General features: G+C 43.2%; 1 protein-coding gene across 23 annotated transcripts in view; it reads left to right on the forward strand.

Annotated features, from left to right (window-relative positions):
- AAK1 (AP2 associated kinase 1) overlaps positions 1–21772 on the forward strand; it is a 171253-nt gene that overhangs the window by 61088 nt on the left and 88393 nt on the right. For all 23 annotated transcript variants that reach the window (XM_027966663.2, XM_060412006.1, XM_060412009.1 and 20 more), the window contains exon 3: positions 14437–14555. In XM_027966663.2, the coding sequence (XP_027822464.1) occupies positions 14437–14555 (119 nt within the window). The remainder of the gene's footprint in view (positions 1–14436; positions 14556–21772) is intronic.

Here is a 21772-nt window from a genome sequence, read left to right on the forward strand (position 1 = left end):
GCTGCAGCACAGACCATCTCCCTTGTTCAGGTGCCCTGTATCTGCCCTTTCTCAGATGGATTTTCATCATTTTCTTACTTAGAGCTTTGTATATTAATGCAGCTTCTGTTTTAATGTAAATCTAGTTTTTTGTTTGTTTTTTAAAGTATTTGTTTATTTTACTGTGTTGGTCTTAGTTGCAGCATATGAACTCTTGGTTGCGGCGTGTGGGATCTAGTTCCTTGACCAGGAATCGAACCCAGGCCCTCTGCACTGGAAGCATGGAATCTTACTCACTGGACCACCAGAGAAAGCTCTAAATCTAGTTTTTAACTTAAGAATTCTCACTCTTCAAGTATAATTTTTAATACACTGTTTTAACACTCTGTTCTGGATGTTTTCTGTTAAAGGAAACTATGGTTAAAATTATTAAAATTTAGATTGTATCAGAGCTTATGTATTTTATAAACATATTGGTGCAAGGTGTCTTAGGGTCATTGGGTTGCAAGGAACAGAAATTTAATTCAAATTAGAGTAAGTCAAAAGGAATGCATTGAATAAATACAAAGGAACCTTCCAGAACCCAACAACAGGAAGTGAAGCTGGATTTTGTGAGTATTGGAAAGTTATCAGGTGTCTCTCTGCCGATCTCCCTCCTCTTGGAGCGTCATAGTCTCGAATTGCAGCTTCTTCCAAGTGTCTCCTCTGATGTCTTGCCCCCCTTTTTTTTTTTGACAAAACACTCTCCTCTGCTTATTTGTGAGCATGTATATGATTGACAGTAGCTACCAGCCTGGTCTGCATGGTTGTCCCACACTGTTTTGATTCCAGTTCCTAAGTTGGTACTCAGATTCTCAAGAGAGAGTGTGTGGCTGCTATCTGATCCTGGTCCAGGTAGTAATGGCCAGTAGGAGGCAGCCATCTGATGTAATGTATCTGATCATCATTTCAGCATGGGGTAGAGCATATGGTAAGCTAGGCCAATGTGTTTCCTACAGTGAATAAAAATAAAGTAAAATCTTTGCCTTTTGAGAGAAAGATTATAGTCCTCCTCAAAGACTGGTTTGCAGACACGTGGGATATAATCAGGGTTAGAAAATAAGGCAGGGATGGGGATTCTGTTAGGTCAAAGTTCACATGGGAGCTCAGGTTTGAGTTGCACTTGAACTTACAGCTACTCGTTTACTAATTAAAGAGAAGGCAGGCATTCCAGATACAGAATGAGCAAAAAGCACTGAGGCACTAGGGGACACCGTCCAGTCCCTCAGCTCTCTGTGGGCTCCAGACTCTCATGGGCCTTGTCTGCTACATTAAGGGTAAGGATTTCATCTTGTAGGTGGTGGGGGCTAGAGGAGTATTGTCAGCAGGGAGTTAGCATTCTCACTTTACTATTAATTTATGAAATATCTATTAATCATCTATTGTGTCCCAAGATGGGCTTCCCTGATGGCCAGTGGTAAAGAATCCACCTGCCAGTGTAGGAGATCCCTGGGTCCGGAAGATCCTCCGGAGAAGGAAATGGCAACCCACTCCAGTATTCTTGCATGGGAAATCCCATAGGTAGAGGCTCGCAAAAGAGTCGAACACGACTTAGTGACTCAACAAGAACAGCAGCAGCAAACGTACCAAACACCGTGCTAGCCCTGAGGACTCCAGGAGAAACAAGCTCTTCTTGCCATTTTAATTTTCTTTGGTGACTCATTTTTCAAGTGCCCAACCTCGAGAATAATGTGGAATGTTGTTCGTACAGTTGCATGGTATTCAAAGTCCTAAAAGTGGTGTTTAATGATAACCTTAAAGTATACATAGTATACTTTATGAAAAAATATAAAGTATCGTATAGTGTATAATAAAGTACTATGATGACATAGTACTTTTCTGCCAAGGCAGAAAAAGTGGTTCCTTCTTTGCTTTAGCCTGTCTCGTAGGGAGATGAGCATGTCACAGGAGGTCACAACACACTGTGCTAAGTGCAGCAATAAAAGTACAGGCCAAATGTGTGATAATGAAAGCCAGGGGGATAAAGTAATTATTCTCTAATTAAAAAAAAAAAAAGAAAGCCAGGGGGGCAATTATCAGGGAAAGGGAAGACTTCATGGAAGAGGTGTTATTTTAGCAATGTTAAACTCCTTTTATCTAGCAGAGGATCAGGTCAGAATGTTCTCCGCAGAGGGAATGACATGCAGCAAAAAAGTTATAGTTCTGAAAGCTTGGTGGTAGAGGAGAGAGCATGGGAAGATAGATTCTGGGCGAGGACAAGAAATATTCAGGTTATCAAGGTCTAGAGCATATTTTGTTGGTGGGAGTGTAAAGTGATACAGCCACTTTGGGAAAAGGTCTGGCAGTTTCTTCTAAAACTAAATATATACCCACTCAGTGGCGTAGCACTTATACTCTTACTTGTTTTAGTTGCTAAGTTGTGTGCAATTCTTGCGACCCCATGGACTGTAGCCTGCCAGGCTCCTCTGTCCAGGCAAGAATACTGGAGTGGGTTACCATTAGGTATTTACCCAAGAAAAATAAAAGCATGTGGCACAAAAAGACTTGTAAAAGAATGCGTTTAGAGTTTTGTTCATAATAGCTCCACATTTGAAATAACCCAAATGTCGATCAGTAAGAGAAAAGATACATAGATCAACAATAATAGCAACAAACTACTGACACCAGTATAAACTATTATGTTAAATAAAAGATCCTTACACAAAAAAGCACATACTGTATGATTCCATTTACATGAAGATTTAAAGTTGATAAAACTAGAAGTAGATTGCATCCAGGGGGGATATGAGGGTGGGATTATCTGGAAAGGGGTTGAGAGAACTTTCTGTGATTCAGAGGTTTTATATCTTGTTAGGGGTTTGGGTTACTTGAGTGTACATTCATCAACACGTATCCAATAATATACTTAGGATTTATACATTTCTCTGTAAATAGATTTTATTTCTACCCAGTCCCTCCAAAAGAACTGTAAATTCTGAATAGTAGTTAAAGATATGCTGAAGTGTTTATGGTGAAGTGCACCAAGGTCTACACCTTTCTTGGAAATGCATCAAAAATATGAGTTGATGATTACATAGATGGATGATAAATATGTGATAAAACAAGTGTAGCAAAATGTTAACAATTTGTGGACTCTAGGTGGTGAGCATATGGAGGTTCACCATATGAAAGTATGATCTTTTTGATTTTGCTGTGTGTTTGAAATTCTTCACAATAAAATGGGGGAAAACATAAAGATTCTTAGCATACTGCTGCGTTCAGGACGTTGGTCTTTATTCTGATTTTGGGAAGTTAATGAATCCTTTTAAGAGGAGTTTTTAGACGATTATAAGACTGGAAAGAGATCCAAGGCATGACACTAAGAACTCTATTTTAGTTCCGATAGGAAAAGAGGAGAGTATGGAGGAGAGTATGAAGGAGAGTCAGGGGTGAAAGAGCAGTGTGAATTCCAGGGAGATTTAAGGGATAGAATTGTTAAGACTTGGGTAATGGTGAGAGTTGGGGTGGGAAGGAGATTGGGAGCTGGTGCACAGGTACTAGGAAGGGGTCCGAGACCTGGGAGCTGGTGGACGGTGATGGGTAGTCTGGTCAGACATCCTGAACTTCAGAAAAAAGGCTTTAGTATGAATTGAAGTTGGAATGGGCTGTGATTAACTGTTGGGAGCTGAGAGAATGTCACCCTGCTTTCCAGGTTGGGGACTTGTCTCCCTCATAACCAGGAGGGTCAAGGAGATTAGGGTGACCTGGACAAAGCAGATGTGTTTGAAAATCAGTTCTAATGAAACCTAAAGAAATTGAAAACTCTTCTATTATGTGCCTTTGATGTCAGTGCCTGTCCCAGGAGAACAAAAGACACAGCTTAGCCTGGCTGCTGAGCTCAAATAACCACAATAGAAAATGCTCTTTCTGGAACAGAGCTGGTTAACCTGATCTTACTCTGAAAGCACAAAATGCAGAAACTGAAGTAAGCTTTGAAGCATGAAGTTAGAATGGAATGCTCTGGAATTAACAGTTGGAAGCTAAAAGAATGGCAGCCAAACTTTGACTTCGCAGTTCTTTGGAGAAAGTGGGCGAGTGTTGGTGGAGGGACCTCCCTGGTGATCCAGTGGTTAAGACTCCTCCTTGCAATGCAGGAGATGATGGTTTGATCCCTGGTTGGGGAACTAAAATCCTATATGCCTCAGAGCCGCTAAGCCCGCATGTCTTGACTAGAGAGCTCCTGCACCGCTAACTACAGAGCCCACACGCTCTAGAGTCTGCACCCTGCAGTGGAGAGCCTGCATACTGCAGCTGAGACCCAAGGCAGCCAAAAATAAAATAAGTATTAAAAAACAAAGTGTTGGTGGAAATGATTCGAGCTGGGGCTTGGGTATCTGTGGTGGGGGCTGACGAACCTGGGCACAGATTCTGCGCCCTCTGGCCGGTCCCAGCTGCTCCCCAGGTTTGCACGCCATTTACTAGAAGATAGCTGGCACCAGTGGCTTGAGGGAGGGGGGGGCAAGACAGTTCCTGCCCAAGAGGCTCTTCACTCCTTCAGGTGAGGGATGAGGCAGCAGTGGGCACAGGGTTTTGATTTCTTTTCCTTCTCAACTGAAGAGGGTTTTTCTTTTCAGCTCAAGTGTTCTTTTTAAAAGAAAGAATCACTCGTGGAACAAGTGGCACTCTGACAGTGCAGAGGTTTCTGTAGAGATTGCACCTGTGCTTGTTACCCCAGAATACCATCCAGTGAGCTTTGTCTCAGAGGACCCACTGTCGTGCTGGGCTGTGCACTCGGGTTTTACTCTGTGGATGGGCTGCCTCATCACCCACGGACCTTCTCACAATGTGTCCCTTCTTCCCCTTGCTAGATTCTAACGTCCTGAAAAGTCGGCACTGTGTAGTGTGTCTCAGTTTGGTGTGGTGTGGGTTTTTTGGTTTCGTTTGCTTGTTTTTGTTGGTATCCTTAGGGTGCTGGGCAGACACCTGAGGACTGCTTATGCAGCGGGCACTGTGCTTCATGACACAGGCCACAGTGAGATAGTTGTCATCCTTGTCCTTGTGCAGTTTACAGGGTTCAGGGAAAGAAGCCATCAAACCAGGAATTAACTACCTAAGTATTGAATTATGCCCCTGATAACGTTTGGAAGGAAAGAGGAGGGTGTGTGTATAACAAGGTATGTAACCTGATCGGAAGAAGAAGGGAGTGGGGACTGGGGCAGTCAGGGGAGGTTCATCAGGGAGATGACATCGAGCCTGAAACATGAAGGATGGCTCGTGGGAGCTGCTCAGGCCAGGAATGAGATGAATAGGGCAGAGGGAGGGATATGCATAGCCATCTTTAGGTAGCGTGGAGCACAAGCAACATGTGGGAAGAAAACAGGCAATCGTGTCTGGAACAGAGTGAGCAGTGAGAGGCTGTGATGTGAATGAGGCTGGAGAGATGTGAGCTCAGTTGCTCACATCATATCATGGGGTGCTTTGCGGGCCATGTCAGCGTTTGGAGTTTCCTTCTAAGGAGGGCCAGAAGCCATGTAGATTTTCAAACAGAATGATACTCAATTTCTGTTTTTATAAGATCACTCTGGCTTGTAGTATAGAGAAGAGAAAATGGCTCAGCATGACTTGGGGGTATCAGTGAACAAAGACCTCAGCCCTGCTGATGTCTGTCACCATTTCTGCATTTGCTAGACAGTTAATGCCATGGAAACAGTTCCGACAAGGCGGGCCAGGTGGCTCTGGGAAAGACCCTCATCTGGTCAACCTCCGACGGTGATAGTCCAGGCCCAATGTGCTCTGGTTTTACGTGCAGTAATTTACAAGCCTCTGCTGTGTGTGAGCCAACCTGATTTCTTTCTTTCTTTTTTAAACTTTTCATGTTATATTGGAGAATAGCCAATTAACAATGTTGTGATAGTTTCAGGTAAGCAGCAAAGGGACTCAGCCATACATATACATGTATCCATTCTCCCCAAAACTCCCCTCCCATCCAGACTGTCACAAAACATTGAGCAGAGCTCCCCGTGCTGTATACAGTAGGTCCTTGTTGGTTATCTGTTTTAGATGTGGCAGTGTGTACATGTTCATCCCAAACTCAACTGTCCCTCCTCCTAATTTCTTAAACTCTGACCTTTTGTTCCAGGCAAGCAGGTACCTTCTCTGGCAGTTTTTGGGGGATGGAGGAGAATTTTGCCTAGAGAGAAGCCCTGAACTGCAGATGTTCCCCAGTTGTTACAGTCCTAGAAAGGAAGAGCCAGCTGCCACCTGCCCCGTGTTCAAACTGGGCTGTGGCCGTGATTGGGTTCTGTTGATATTTCTGGACCACTGCCAGAGTTTGCCAGTGTCTGACTGTGCCCACAGCTCCCGATGGGGAGAGGGGAAGTTGAGAACCTCCAGTCATCCCCCATCTGGGTGTTCCTTCTGCCTGGGGCAGGGACTGCTTTGACACGTTCCCCAGAAGGAAGCTGGCACATGGTGATTTTAATTCGAGGCGAGTTAGGCGAGATTGACGTTAAAAAAACAAACCCCAAGTCCCCACTGAAATCAGTGTTGAACAAATGCTGCAGATTGACCTTTTCTCCTGCAGAATCTTTGCTGTGCTCCTTGCCATCTGTTCTAGAGTTTAGAAAACTTTCGTTCCTTCTGAAACTTCTGGCAAAATGTGAGTCAGTCATGGATGGGTGTTTGTCAGCCTCTTGTTGTCACTCCCTGCGGGAGCTCACAGACACTGCACCCGAGTTCTCTCTCCCACCAGGCCCTGCGCAGGTCCCTTGCCTTTCACTGTGTCTTTTCCCATACGTCCCCTGGTAATGGAGGTGTCCTGCAGGGTCTGCTGTGGGGAGGGAAAGTCAGCAGCAAAGGAAAGTGGACCAAGGTCAGGGCCAGGAATTGGTGTGCCTGGATTGCGGCCCTCTGGCCCTGCCTCTAGGTGGCAGCACTGGGAAGCCACTTGGACTTTTCCCTGTGCCTCAGTTGCCCAGAGGGTCAAGTAGAGTTCGCCATACATGTCCCGCTACTTCACAGGACTCTCGTAAAAGTCGAAGTTGGGCTGTCTCATTCAGTCCTAGCCTGGAAATGGGTTTCCTTGACTTGCACAGGAGTGAAGAGCTTTTCTACAGTTGTAGCCAGGATTTAAAAATCAGGAGATTTCTCCTAAAAATCGAGCTTCTTTTGGAAATCAAAAACCTTGGCAGCCCTCAGCCCACATTCCTCCATGGCAACAGCTGGCCTTCACTGAGAAGCAGCCGCCTCGTGAGTGGGGCGTGCCCTTTCTGGCTTGCCCGGGGCCGCCACTGCTCATGATCTCCCATCAGCAGGCTCCCTCTGTGCACTCTGCCATGCCTGCACTGCCTCCCTGCTTTAGCTGGCCTGTCTGGCCCCTGTAGGTGTTTGAGTTTATGCCCTTTATCTCAAGAAGATACTCCAGATTTAGAACTTTAACAACATTCATTTAGATACCACCTGTACCTACCATAAATACAGAGGATTGGGTGGGGAGGAGGTAAGGCCAGGCCACCTGTATTCATCATATCCCTCCTGTGGATATGATGGTGTCTTGCCTGTCATTCAGTCCTCCCCAAAGCTAAGAGGTGAATCTCAGCCACCCTTGAAAGGTGAAAGGACGGGGCCTCAGGGAGACCGTGGCTTTCCTGAGCCGGGGTTTGAACCTAACCTGCTGGACTCCGCAGGAATACTCCATGGTCTCAGTGTAGAGTGGACCTGGTGGCCCTGCCCCCACTCCCACCTCTACAAGCTGCCTGTGCACATATGTGTCAGTGGTAGGCTTGTAGGTAAAAGCTGTTTGTGTGACTCACAATGCTTACTCCTTACATTTATATAGGGATATGGAATATTCTTTGGGTTTTTTTCTCCTTTAAAGCAGACTTTCCCCCTCTTTTTCTAGCATCTTTGTCAGAATGAATATTCAGCAGATAAAAGGAAGCTGTGTGTAGAGCCACTGCAGCATCTCCTGTAATCCTAGGTCTCCGAGGGACCCATTCATTTAAATACCACTAATTTGGTCTTAATTTCTGCAGTTGAGGAAATGGAGACCAAAGAGATCCAATAACTTATCCAGTGTTGTCATTTCTTTTCTATCTCCTGGGTAAATACCACTTTAACTGGATTTGCTCCCTGATTATTATTTGTTAATTAATTAATTTTTGGCTGTGCTGGATCTTCATGGCAGTGCGTGGACTTTCTCTAGTTTTGGGGTAAGGGGCTACTCTTCAGGGGCGGTGGGTGGATGTCTCATTTCGGTAGCTTCCCTTGTTGTGGGGCACAGGCTCTAGGTCTTCAGTAGCTGTGGCGTGGGCTCAGCTCTTTGGAGGCATATGGAATCCTCCTAGACCAGAGATTAAACCTGACTGCTCTGCACTGGCAGGCGATTCTTATCCACTGCGCCACCAGGGAAGCCCTCTCTCTCTGTCTGATTCTTTAGTGAAGCTTCAGAAAGCTGTTTAAAATTATTTTATGCTAGCTTTCTGTTAGTTCCAAGAGAAACTGCATTAAGTAAATAGCAGTCATTGGGTTAAACCTCATTTTGAAAGAGAAACACAGAACGTGTAGGGTGGAGAAGTGGAGGACGTGAGCAGAGTGTGGGTCTGGGTGAAGTTTCCCGCATCTTAGTTTCCTCTGGCTCTGGTTTGTTTCCTTTCTTCTCACACAAGTGGAAGCCATTCCTCAAGGTGTGGATGGAACCCATGATAGGAAATGAAGTTTTCTTTTACCTGCAGGAAATAAGCAAGCTGCAGATGCTGGTAACCCAGACTCCAGGCTCGATTGCTAAATATCCACCAAAAACCTCTTTGGCAGCAAATCCAGAAACCCTGTCTCAGCACCATGATGGGCTTCTTTGTTTCACGGTCTAATCATTCTCATTGTCTGCCCAGCTGTTCCCTATCTCTGTGCGTATCACTGCTCAGATCATCAGTTTGGCGCTTTCCTTCTCTTTTCACTCACCTTCCCTCCCATTCGTCCTTGCTAAGTGGAGTCACTGGTGTCTTGATTCATTCAGAATAGCCCCCAGGGCCTGGTACCACCTAGCATGATTGCTTATTTGAGATAAAGCCAGGAGCAGTACTACAGTTACTTTAAAAGCCCCATTGCCGGTGTTGAATAGCATGATCAGGCTCCTTGAGAAGGTTCTGTTTAAAAGATTTCAGTCCAGATAATGATTTTGATGACCGTGATCTCCTGTTGATGTCAAAGTTGAACAAGATTTTAGAAATTATATAATCCCCTCTGTTTGGGCTTCCCTGGTGGCTCAAATGATAAAGAATCTGCCTGCAGTGCTGAAGACCTGGGTTCAATCTCTGGATCAGGAAGATCCCCTGGAGAAGGGAATAGCAACCCACTCCAGTATTCCTGCCTGAAGAATCCCATGGACAGAGGAGCCTGGCAGGCTAGAGTCTGGGGGGTCACAAATGGTTGGACACGACTGAGCGACTATACTTTCACTTTTTCTTTCATGTATTACAAATTCTCACTTTCCTTTTTTCCCTCAGGGATGGATAGCCATTTCTGTCATCTTCGCTTGAGAGGTAGAAGTCCAAGTTATCTCAGTAATTTCATTGGTGACTTGCTGATACTGTGCTCATTAAAGCCTTTTATCAGGACAGTGGTAGGAAGCAGGTAAACCTGAATTTAAAAGATGAGCGATCTCTTGGGAAATGCAAATTAAAATCACAATTAAATATCACTTCACACTCAAGAAGGCAATGGCAGCCCACTCCAGTACTCTTGCCGGGAAGGTCCCATGGATGGAGGAGCCTGGTAGGCTGCAGTCCACGGGATCGCTAGGAGTCGGCACGACTTCACTTTCACTTCCATGCATTGGAGAAGGAAATGGCAACCCACTCCAGTATTCTTGCCTGGAGAATCCCAGGGACGGGAGAGCCGGGTGGGCTGCCGTCTATGGGGTCGCACAGAGTCGCACTACTGAAGCGACTTAGCAGCACCAACACGCTCAATAGAATGGCTAAAATAGGAAGACCAATAAAACCAAGTGTTGGTGTTAGAACAGGGTCATTATTTCTCAGTGTGTGTGTGTGCTCAGTTGCTCAGTCCTGTCCGGCTGTTAGAGACCCATGGACTGTAGCCCACCAGGCTCCTCTGTCCATGGGATTTTTCAGGCAAGAATACTGGAGTGGGTTGACCTTTTCTTCTCCAGGGGATATTCCCCACCCAGGGATCGAACCCGAGTCTCTCATCTCTTGCATTGCGACAGGGCAATAATTAGCTTGAGTTGTATAGTAGCTGCTCCTTTACATGGACCATATACTTTGGCTTACCACAATCTCCACCACTCTCTGTAGTCTTTTCTAATCTCTCCTCATTAAGAGGAAAGCTAATTCATTTTTTGAGGACTCACTATGTGTCAGGCACTGTTCTTAGGCATGAAGATACAGAGGGGAACCAAACACAAAACCTCTAATTCATATAGTGAGTGGAAAGTACCAATCTGCATCATCAGAAATCAGAGGGAGAAAGTGAGGCCAAGAGTACTGTGTATTTTAGGGAAAGTGGGAGAAATCATGTTTCTTTGTGGAAATTAAAAAAAATATTTCTGCATTTAAAATGAATTGGTAAAAGTGAGTCTGTCAAAGTTATCCTGTCCTGCCTCTTTCCCTTGCCTCACATAATGGGTCAGATCCTTTTTCCCGTTACAGTTCAATATGTTCACGAATTTTCCCAGGAAATGGATTGCAGCAAAATCCTGAAGATTATCTTAGTGTTTTAAAAAATGCCAGTAGGCAGAGCGATTGGCACAGGCTCCATTGGGCAGACTGGCACGGGCTCTGCTGAAAGTTAGCTTTTCTTCCCTCTGTGCAAACTCTCCAGCTCTGCTTTAGATTTTTCCATTTAATCAAGATGTAGGGATGTGACTCAGTCTTAGGTAAGCACCTCTCGAAGCCTGATAGCTGCCCTCTGTAACCCCCACACCCTCTTCAGCTGTGGCCGAGCCTCTTCTCACCCTGGTGCGCGTGGCAGGCGTGGGCCTGTGGTGAAGAGTGGTGCTGTTTGCTCTCTGCCTGAAACCTACACTCCTCTTGGCCAGCCATTGGTGAGAGTGACTGACATGTTTAAACTGACAAACCCTATCAGGCTTTGACTTTTTTCCTTTTCAAGATTTTTCTTTTTTTTTTTGATGTGGATCAGTTTTTTAAGTCTTTATTGTCCTTGTTACAATATTATTTCTGTTTTGATTTTTAAGCCCTGATTTAAATGCTTCTTACCTGCAAGTGCCCATGTGGTGCTAGTGGTAAAGAACCCGCCTGCCAATGCAGGAGACATAAGAGATGCAGGTTTGATCCCTGGGTTGGGAAGGTTCCCTGGAGGAGGTCATGGCAACCCACTCCAGTGTTCTTACCTGGGAAATCCCGTGGACGGAGGAACCTGGAGGGCTACAGTGCTTAGGGTCTTCAAGGGTCAGACGCGACTGAAGCGACTTAGCATGCAGCACGCACCTGCAAATAAGCCCCTTGATAGGCATAGATGCCTAAAACGTGGTTCTGTTTGTGGGAAGCATAGTGGCTCATTTCTTTGTCTGCAGATTAATGTTGGTCATAGACTTTGAGAGTCTGACCTGGCATTTCTCAACCAGTTATGCTTGACTGGATCCTGCCATAGGCCTGGGAACTGATTCTCCAGTCCTGTCTGGAAATGTCATCTTGCTACCTGGTGAAGAAGGCTGCACTGCTCCCACCTGGTGGCAGTTATCTCAAATTGCTGCATCACCAACCTGCTCCTCCAGGCTCACCTTGTCCTTGAGTGGTGCCACATGTCACAGAGCTGTAGGAACAAGTCATTCCCAGCTTCTGCTCTGCAGCACTGTCGGGTGTCTCCTTGTGATCTAAATGCCTATTGCACAGTTTTCACTAAGTGGAAAGAACGCTTTCTAGATAATTAGGACAGTAACACCGGCCCAGGTTCTGCCCACAACTAGCCATTGGGTCCTAAAAATGTGGTTCCTCCCCGAGAAAGCAAAATGCTAGGACTTAACACTCTGTAGCAGCTCTGCTTGAAGAAGGAAATGGCAACCCACTCGTGTTCTTGCTGGGAAAATCCCATGGACAGAGAAGCCTGGCGGGCTACAGTCCATGGGGTTGCAGAGAATCAGACATGGCTGAGCAGCTGAGCACAGCACAGAACCACGGCTGGTGCAAAGTCTGTAGTTCTGTGATTTAAAGAGAAATTCAAAATCTGTAAAAGGAATACCCACTTGTATTGTTCACACAACAATTATGATTATACATAGAAATTTTATAATTTATCATTTATATTAATACTATTTTCTCCAAGTTTAATTGCTTATAAGGCACATTATGAATTTAATGGCTTTTGAGGGGGAAAGGGAAGACAAATACTGCATTAAATGTACATATTTATTACAAGAAAATTCTGATCCTAAAAAAATGTAAAAATATGCATCTTAGAATTGCTTTCTATCGCATGTGTGTTAGACTTCAATCTATTGTCGATGCTTGCTAGGGCTTTAAAAATCTTTTATGGTAAGTACTCAAAATTGTAGAATTAAATCAACGGTTGAGCAGTATGAGTGGACTTTATTATAAGAAAATGAAAAATGTTATTGAGGTACAAAGATTAGAGAGATGACAGCTGAAATGAAAGACTGGATGGTAAATTTTAGTGTTTACTTGACTACTGAAGAACACAATGACAGGAAGTATACAGACATGCAGTCTCCGCTAAATCATTATCAACATGCACATTTGGAACATTTGAATCTGTTCAAAAATTTTTTAACACAATTGTGTGTGTGCTTTATGAAAAAACGCAACAAAGCTGTATGATTAAGGTTCTCTTTGGTTGCATGGAACAGAATCCTACTCAAGTTAATTTGGAAAAAAACCCAGTTATTATAAAGATACAACAGGAAATACTGAGAACATTGACAGACAGCTGCTGGAGGGCTGCTGGGTCTTCGAGGATTTCGAGTGGAATGGTTGGGACTCAGGTCTTATATCACAGGCCTGAGGTCTCTATAATCACTACTAATGACCCTGTCTCATCCCAGGACTATGCCATAACCCCAGCTCAAGTTCCTGTACTGCTGACTTCTCTCTGTGTTCAGCTCCATCCAAATAGTCATCACCTCCATGCAAAGAGGGCTTCCCTAGTAGCTCAGCAAAGAACAGCCTAGAAGTTTTTTTCAGTACCCAGGGTCAATGTGCAGGGTAGTACAAGCTAAATTAATGCAGGTGTGTGACCAGGGATAGACTAATTGTCTGATATAACTGCTGGTTATCCCAAAGCTTCACCTTTGATAGCTTTGCTGCACCTTATCTACCCAAACTCTTTTTAACAGTGGAACTGAAGGCCTCTGACAGTGTTTGAAGAGTGAGGTCAAGGTTAGGGGTTCTAAGAATTTGTGGAACACCAAAGTATAACCAGTTTAGAGCGTTGAAGGATTTCTGTTAGAGTTATAGTAATCTCTTTTAATGAATTATGAACTGTGTTTTAGAGGAGGGTTAGTGCGGACATTAAAAAAATCTGCCCAATAATCATCGGGCTTCCCTGGTGGCTGCTGTGTAGAGTAGCTCTTTCCTAACTGTGACCGTGTCTTCTCAACAGCCCATGAGGTAGGGAGGGCAGAAGTAATCCTCCAAGTGTATTGTTGATTAGTCAGGGGATGAGGTGAGGAGGGATGAGAAGAAAGGAAGGGAAGGAGATTCTCGAAATTGATTGCCAGCTATCTTAGAACAGTTTTAGAAATAATTTCCAAGCCTCTCTGTTTAAGTATTGGACTTAGGTGTTTTTTTGTTTTCTTTCTTTCTTTTAAAGAAGTCCTTGGTTGAATCTAATCTCTTTGAGCCTCTGTTTTCTTCAGTGAGTAACTGTTGTCGTACAGGGAAGAATATCACCTGGCTTCATAAGATTGTGGTATGAATTAACAAGAGCTCAGAGTGCCCAGGGGAGTGATTCCCTGGTGGCTCAGATGGTAAAGCATCTGCCCGCAATGCAGGATACCCGGGTTCGATCCCTGGGTTGGGAAGATCCCTTGGAGAAGGAAATGGCAACCCACTCCAGTGCCCTTGCCTAGAAAGTTCCATGGATGGAGGAGCCTGGTGGGCTGCAGACCATGGGGTCACAAAGAGTCGGACACGACTGAGTGAGTTCACGATGACAGAGTGCCCAGGAGAGCAGGTGGAATGTAGTTGGTTCTTTTTTTTCATCTGTTCGTTCATCTGTTTATCTATTGTTCTCCTGTTTTTTTTTTTTTTTTTTTAAGATAGGAGTTTAGGAACAGTTTTTCTGATTCTTGCTACCCTATCCCACAACTGATACCTCTGAATCCCAGAATCTTAAGAACACATTTTGTGCCAGACCAGCCCTAGGCCTAGCTGACCATGGCATCAGAACCATTAGCAGTGACATCAGCAGCCTGCAGCCACATGGCCATTCGACTGACTTCTACAACATGACTTACAAGAGTTTGTGTGTGTGCTTCTCTCCCAGGTGGATTTGCCATCGTGTTTCTGGTGAGGACAAGCAATGGAATGAAATGTGCCTTGAAACGCATGTTTGTCAACAACGAGCATGATCTCCAGGTGTGCAAGAGAGAAATCCAGATAATGGTAAGGTTGCCCATCAGATTTGGGCCCACTTGTTCAAATGTTGGGGAGGGACTATGCCCTCTCATAAGAAAGCCCCAGGGGGTGCTTCTTTCCTTCCCTGAGATGACAGTAAGGCCTCGCCCAAGATGAGAGTGAACAGCCAAGGGGTATAGGGTGTTGCTCCTGCCTCAGTCATTCTCAGCTGGAGAGTTGAGGAGTAGAAGCATATTGAGAGAACTGACCAATTTTCAGATCAGAGAAATAGTTTGAGGCACTGGGAAAAACATACTTAACAGCTTGGTTCCCAGAATTATTAATAGTCACAGAGATCAGAGGTTGCCAACGAATCTCTTCTTGTAGTCTTATCATCTATCAGCTACCAGTCCTAGTTTTCAGCCCTCAAGTCCTTCATCACTCTATGAATGATGACGGAGCCTTCCACATCTTTGTATTTTGTCCATGTCGTCCTTCCCCCCAGAATGCTTCTCCTTTTTCTTTTTTTGCCTAGAAATGCTTACTTATACATACTCTGATTCCATTTATAAAAGGTTAAGAATAAGCAAAAGTGATCCCTGGTAATAGAGGTCAGAAAGTGGCTATCTGGTTGTGAGAAACTCACTAGAAAGAGGTGTATGGGAGCTTTCTGGGCCACAGACATTGTTCTGTATCCTGTGGGTAGTGGTTATGGCTGCACAATTGTCAGACCTCAGCTGGGCACCTTAAAATCTGTTCCTTTTATATATTAATTATATCTCACTTCTTAAATCCTCAGTTTTCAGGATTTAGGTTCCTCTTGTGTTTCAAGAAAGAGACCCCATCTGTTAGATATTTGATGAAATATTTGTGGATGAAATAATGTGATTTCTTGAAATTAAATGAGTGGGTTTAGAAGAGAAACAAGATTGGCAATGAATTGGTTATTGCACCAGCAGAGTGATGCATATATGGGAGTTTGTTGGAGTATTTGCTTTCTTTCACTTGTGTTTGACATTACACATTTGAGAAATCTGGGTAGTCCTTTATTATGCCTTTGTGTTTCCTCAGTACTTTGGTTTGTGTCAGTTATGTTCCTTATCATGTTATTTTATAAGTAATTTAGAAAGTAAGTTATTTGAAACCAGAGACTTTGTATTCCAGTACATTGCCTAGCATAAAGGAACTACTTAAACTTTGGATGAAATGAATATATGAATAATGATCATAGCAGGTGCACATGTCACCTAGGGGGGAAGGCTCCTTTGTGCCCTGCATTTTAATGCTCTTGGTAAGTGCATTAAGAAAGAGGTCCAGAAAATGGGTGAGAGTGGCAACGTGGGGATTCTCCCAGGCTTTGCTTGCCATTGTGCGATTGCCCTTTCAGTGGCTACTTGTAGAGTAACAAGTGGTACAGCTCAGGGTTTTAGAGAGCCTGGTAATATGTAGATTCCAGAAAGCTGAAACTATTTTGGAAGAAACTGTTGACAGAAATAAATGTTGCTGTCATCATTGCAAAGCAAGCAAACCCCCCCGCCTCCCCCCAAAGCTGATAGACATCTAATCAGGGCCCGTGTGGATCTGTCCTCAAGCACCAGTGTCCTCCCGGCCCCTGCCACTTGGCCCAACAGCCCTGCTACTCTGTTTCCCTTTCTCCATCCAGTGTTTTCCGGATGCTGTTCCTCCTCCCCCCATCTCCCCTTTTCCTTGCTCAGCTCTCACACTCCACTTCCCATCTTTGCTTCTGCTCTCTTCTCTGCCCAAAATGCCTTTCTCATTCATCTTCAGGTGTTAGAGTTAATCCTACTCTTTAACTTTCTCCCACTCATTCAGAAGCAAGTTTGGAGGGCTTATTTTGTGCTAGGCAGTTGCTGGAGTAAAGGAGCTAAGAAGTCGTGGGCCCCTTAGGAGCTCATACATTAATGGACCTGATTTGGAATTAAATTATATGGTTCCATTCTGTGGCAGCCGTGTATTAGCAATGAGAATTTGATTTTTTAGTTTATATTTTTCCAAAACTTGAACGCTCAAATAATTGGAATAAGCTTATTACAAAAAACATCAAGCAATTCTCTGAGGGGTCCTCCTATGCCATTGCAGGGTCCCAGAGGCCACCACTTTTAGTGGATCCGTTTGATATATTTCTAAGTAACAAACTGATATTGCTAATTGTTCTTCCCCCACTCTGTTTTAGGCAATACATACTATGGAAAGTAAAAAGTTGGCTTTCTTTCATTCCCTACATGCCCTTCCCTCCAAACACTTTCATTATTCTCATTCCCATTCTTCCAAAATAGCCATAAGTTTGGCAATCTGTCATTTATGTTAATATTAGTTTTTACATTATTATGTAAGAAAACATTGTTTTTGCCAAATCTTCTAAGTGAACTATGATGACTATTGCTTTCTTTTTTTTCTCCCCACTGGAATTAATCATTGTCTTTTTTTTGTTTGTTGTTTTAGGTTTTTTAAATCTCAGTTTTCTGTGTGCTTTTGCACAGTTTCAAACTCTCCCCCTAGTTGTTCCTTTTAAAAGTACTTCTGAACATGTTTTGTTTCATCTTCCTGAGGAAATCTCTCAGTCTTCAGACGTGATGAAATCTGCGTCGGCTGCTCTTTAGGACAGTTCGCCGTCTTGTCTTGGAATTTTCTAGCCATTCCTTTTGCTTCTCTTTCTTGTCGGACTTGTCGCCTCCTCTTTTCCGCTCTGCTTTCTCCTTTTGGTGGAACTTGTCCTCCAGGAGCTTCCTGATGTATTGTAGGTCAGTTTTTGATAACTTGCAGGTCTGGAAGTATCTTTGTTTTACATTCACACATGTGATAGAGCGCATATAAAAGTCTGGATTGGAAATAGTATCATTGAGATATTGAAAGCATTGCTCTACTATATTTTAGCTTCATTGTTGAGTTTGGGAAATCCAAAGTCATTCTAATACCTTGTCCTTCGGCTGTGACCCATTTTCTCTCCCTAGAAATTTGTAAATTCTTCTTTGCTTACAGTGTTACAAAATTGATTGCTGATATATCTTGGTGGGTGCATTTTTAAATTTTATATGTTTGTTGTTTGGTGGTCTCATTCAGTCTACAAACTCATATCCTTGTGTGGGGAGAATTTCCGTTCATCTCATTTGATGCTTTCCTTTTCTGTCTTCTTTTACTACCAGTATTTGGATGTTAGTTCTCCTGAACTGATTTTCTGACTTTCTGTTTTCTTCCTTCTATTTTTCATTTCTTTGTCTTATCCTTCTACTTTCCAGCAAATTTTCTCAACTTTATATTCAACCAAACTGTTGCATTTTTTATATATCAGGCTTTTTAATGTCTAAGACCTTCTTTTTGGTTTTGTTTTGTTTTGGATTTTGATGAAGTCCAGTTTATTAGTTTCTCCTTTGGGGGATTGTGTTTTGGTGTAACTTCTAAGAACTCTGCCTGGCTCTCAGTCCTGAAGATTTTATTTATTTACTCTTTTCTGTGAGTGTTTACATTTTGCATTTAAGTCTGTGAGCCATTTTGAGTTAACTTTATGTAAGGCATGAGACTTAGGGTGAAGTTTATTTTATTGTTTGTGGGTGTTCATTTGTTGAAAGGTGATCTTTCCTTCGTTGAGTGTTCTTGTAAAAAATCAGTTGGGCTTATTTGTGAGAGCTGATCTCCAGACATTTCTCTATTTTCTGTTCTATTCCGTTAATCTATGTGTCTGTTTATCTACCAGCACCACACAGCCTTGATTACTATAGCTTTATAATAAGTCTTGCAATCAGACTGATTCCTCCTACTTCTTTTTTTTCTGAAAATTATTTCTTAATTATTCTCATTCTTTTGTCTTTTCACATAAATTTTAGAATAATCTTATCTATATCTATAGAATGTTCTGCTATAATTTTGGTAAGAATTTCATTAAACTAATATATCAGTTTGGGGAGAAATGACATCTTTTCTCTGTTTAGTATTCCAGTAAATGAATATGGCACCTCTCTCCATTTATTTGCATCCTTGATTTCTTTCATCAACATTGTGTAGTTTTCAGCATACAGGCCTTGTATGTGTTGTGAGATTTATACCTTGGTTTTGGTTTTTGTTTTGAGTGAGTATAAATGGTATGGGATAATTAATTCCAGTGCCCACATTTTTACTGCTAGGAGGTAGAAAATCAGTTGATTTTTATGTGTTTATTTTGTATCTTGTAACCTTGCTGACCTTGTTTATTGGTTCTATGAATTTTTTCTCCAATCTTTAGGATTTTCTATGTAGGCCACCAATGTCATTGACAAATAGAGGCAGTTTTATTTTTTCCTTTCTGATATGTTTCTCTTTAACTTCCTTTTCTAACCTTACTGCACATCTCACTCATTTAATTATTTATTCAATCATTTATTTATATCAGTTTGTTCTTGAGCATATTAATTTTGTCCTTTTTTTCCCCCCTTCAATCTGTTTGCTATCTTTGGTTCATACTGGGTAATTCCTGTTGTTTCATCTTTCAGTTCACTGATTCTTTGCTCTCTCCCTTCCATTCTGCTGATGCCCATCCATTGTGCTTTTTGCTTTGGTTATTGAATTTTTCAGTTCTAAAATTTCCATTTGGTGGTTCTTTAGGTTTTCTGGGTTTTTGATGACACTTCCTGTTTCTTTGCTGAGGCTTTCTGTTTGTTCATTTGTTTCAAGCATGTCCTTCCTTAATTGCTGGTTTAAGCGTTTTTGTCATAACTGCTTAATCATAACTGGATGATTCTGTCTTTTTGAAGTGAAAGTCACTCAGTCGTGTCCGACTCTTTGTGACCCCATGGACTATACAGTTCATGGAATTCTCCAGGCCAGGATACTGGAGTGGGTAGCCTTTCCCTTCTCCAGGGGATCTTCCCAACCCAGGGATCGAACCCAGGTCTCCCACATTGCAGGTGGATTCTTTACCAGCTGAGCCACAAGGGAAGCCCAAGGATACTGGAGTGGGTAGCCTGTTCCTTCTCCAGCAGATCTTCCTGGCCCAGGAATTGAGCTGGGGTCTCCTGCATTGCAGGTGGATTCTTTACCAACTGAGCTATCAGAGAAGCCCAAATCTGTCTTCTTGGTCACCTTCATTGTGGCATCTATTGACTGCTGTCTGTTTTCCGCATAGCTTGCGATCTTCCTAGTTCTTGGTATGACAGACAATATCAACACTTTGATATTGTGCTGTGAGCTTCGGAATCTTCTGTCAACCTCCTGTTCTGACTGGTTTCTGCTCTGGCGGAGGATTGATGGGACTTGGAAAGTGCCCTCTTGTTACTACTAGGTGGAGGTAGAAGTTCAGGTTTCCTGTGGGGCCTCTGTTTTCACCCCAGAAAGTGCTTCTCATTATAACTGGATTGGGGTAGAAGTTCCAGTTTCCTATTAGGCTTCCTCCAATCCTTCCCTGGCTCGGGAGTGGGAGTGCCTTGCTACTATCCCCCTATGGCTTCCGTTGATACCATGGTGGTGGGATTTGGCCTTGTTGCCACTTGGTGATTGTGGAAGTCTTGACTCTGCTTGGCCTCCTCTCCCAGGACCTCAGAGCTGAAGGTCCTGACTCAGCCCTCCTGACACTGCCTACCCGGAAGGGAAAGCCCTCTCCTGACACTGCCTACCCGGAAGGGAAGGTTGGAGGGATTTGTTGCAGACTAATGAGGTTGGAAGACTAGGCTCTCCCTTTGGTCTTTACTGGCATGGCTGGGTCAGGGCTACTGGTTTTTTCCATGGCTCTTGGCTGGCATAGAGCAGTTAGTTTCTATGAGTTCTCTCTTACTGGGTTGCCCCTTTTCTGTGTCTGTCTGGAAAGGGCAGATTTTTTAGGTCTGCACCCATTGGTGTTTTCAGTTTGCTGGCTTCTTCAGTTTTCGGTCGGGGAAACATACGGCAAAAAGAACACCCAGGCAGCTCACCACTATGTTGTTCCTTGGGTCCCAAAGTTCCTATTCAGTCTGCCTTCTAGTCAACATTTCAGACTTTTGTTATTAAGTCAATTTTTTAAAATTCAGTTTTATGTACAAAATATTTAAGTGTACTTAGCAGGAGGAAAGGGAAAAGTACATCTACTTCACCTTCCCAGAAGCAGAAGTCTTCTGTTTACGCCTTTTTAAAGATTAAATGCTTGGATTTCCCTGGTGGTACCGTGGACAGGACTCTACCTGCCAAAGCAGGGGACAGAGGTTCCATCCCTGGTCTGGGAAGATTCCACATGCTGTGGAGCAGCTAAGCCTGCGAGCCACGACCACTGACGCCCATGCTCTCTAGAGCTCCTGTCCGCAACTAGAGAAGCCACTGCAATGAGAAGCCCACTCACTGCAGCTAGAGAAAGCTCACTCGCAACTAGGAAGACCCAGTGCAGCCAAAAATAAATTACTTCATTCATTTCTAAAAATAAATACTTTACATCATTTAGTAAGGCGTGTGAAGGAAGCAGAGATAAATACATGCATTCAACTTTTGAAATAGTTCGCTACTACTTTTAATCAAAAGTCCTGTGCAATATTTTTAACCCATACTAGACTCCAACTTCTATCCAATAGAGGCTCAGCCCTACCTCTCTGAGTTATATGTGTATATAATACATATTGTTTGAATTTACTTGAGAAAACACTGGAAGGATGGAAGAGAAAGAGGAACGGCAGAAGGGAAGAAGGGAGAGAAAGGGGAGGGTTCCCTGAAGGAGATGGGGACTGGATTTGAAAATACTTGTCTGCTATGTTTTGGTTTTTGAACATTAATGTGTTGCTCATTTTTTAATTAAATTTTAAGCTGTTTTATAGTCACTTAGATGAGTAAGCAAGGATCCAAAGAGCCTTCAGGTTGAGTAAGGACAAGCCTTGGGCTATCATGTCTTCCTTTGGGCAGGTTTTTGGATAGAGAGCTCATGGGAGTGCCGTAGATCCAGTGACTGTGGACTGTGTCATTTGGAGAAAGGCATTCACCAGAGACCTGTGAGCAAGATGTAGAGTCTAGGCTGGATGCTGAGTGTCATTGCTGCTGTTTGTAATGGTTTCTGATCAGTGATGTGCTGTTAGTTCAGAGAGAACTTTCTAAGAAAAAAACAGCTTACCATTAACTTTGTTATTTTACATTTAATAAATAACTTCTACTCTAAAGAAGTAGAAGACACATCTATCAATTGTGTGCCTAGTGTAAAGTTGGACAATATAATAACTGCTTTGGATGATAGAACTAGGATCAAAATTATCCTTAAAATTGGAGCAATGGACTGATTATAATGAGATGAAATAGCAAGGTAAGGTCATATACTTGGATTTTTA

Source organism: Ovis aries, chromosome 3, assembly GCF_016772045.2.
Source record: "Ovis aries strain OAR_USU_Benz2616 breed Rambouillet chromosome 3, ARS-UI_Ramb_v3.0, whole genome shotgun sequence".
Classification (NCBI taxonomy): domain Eukaryota; kingdom Metazoa; phylum Chordata; class Mammalia; order Artiodactyla; family Bovidae; genus Ovis; species Ovis aries.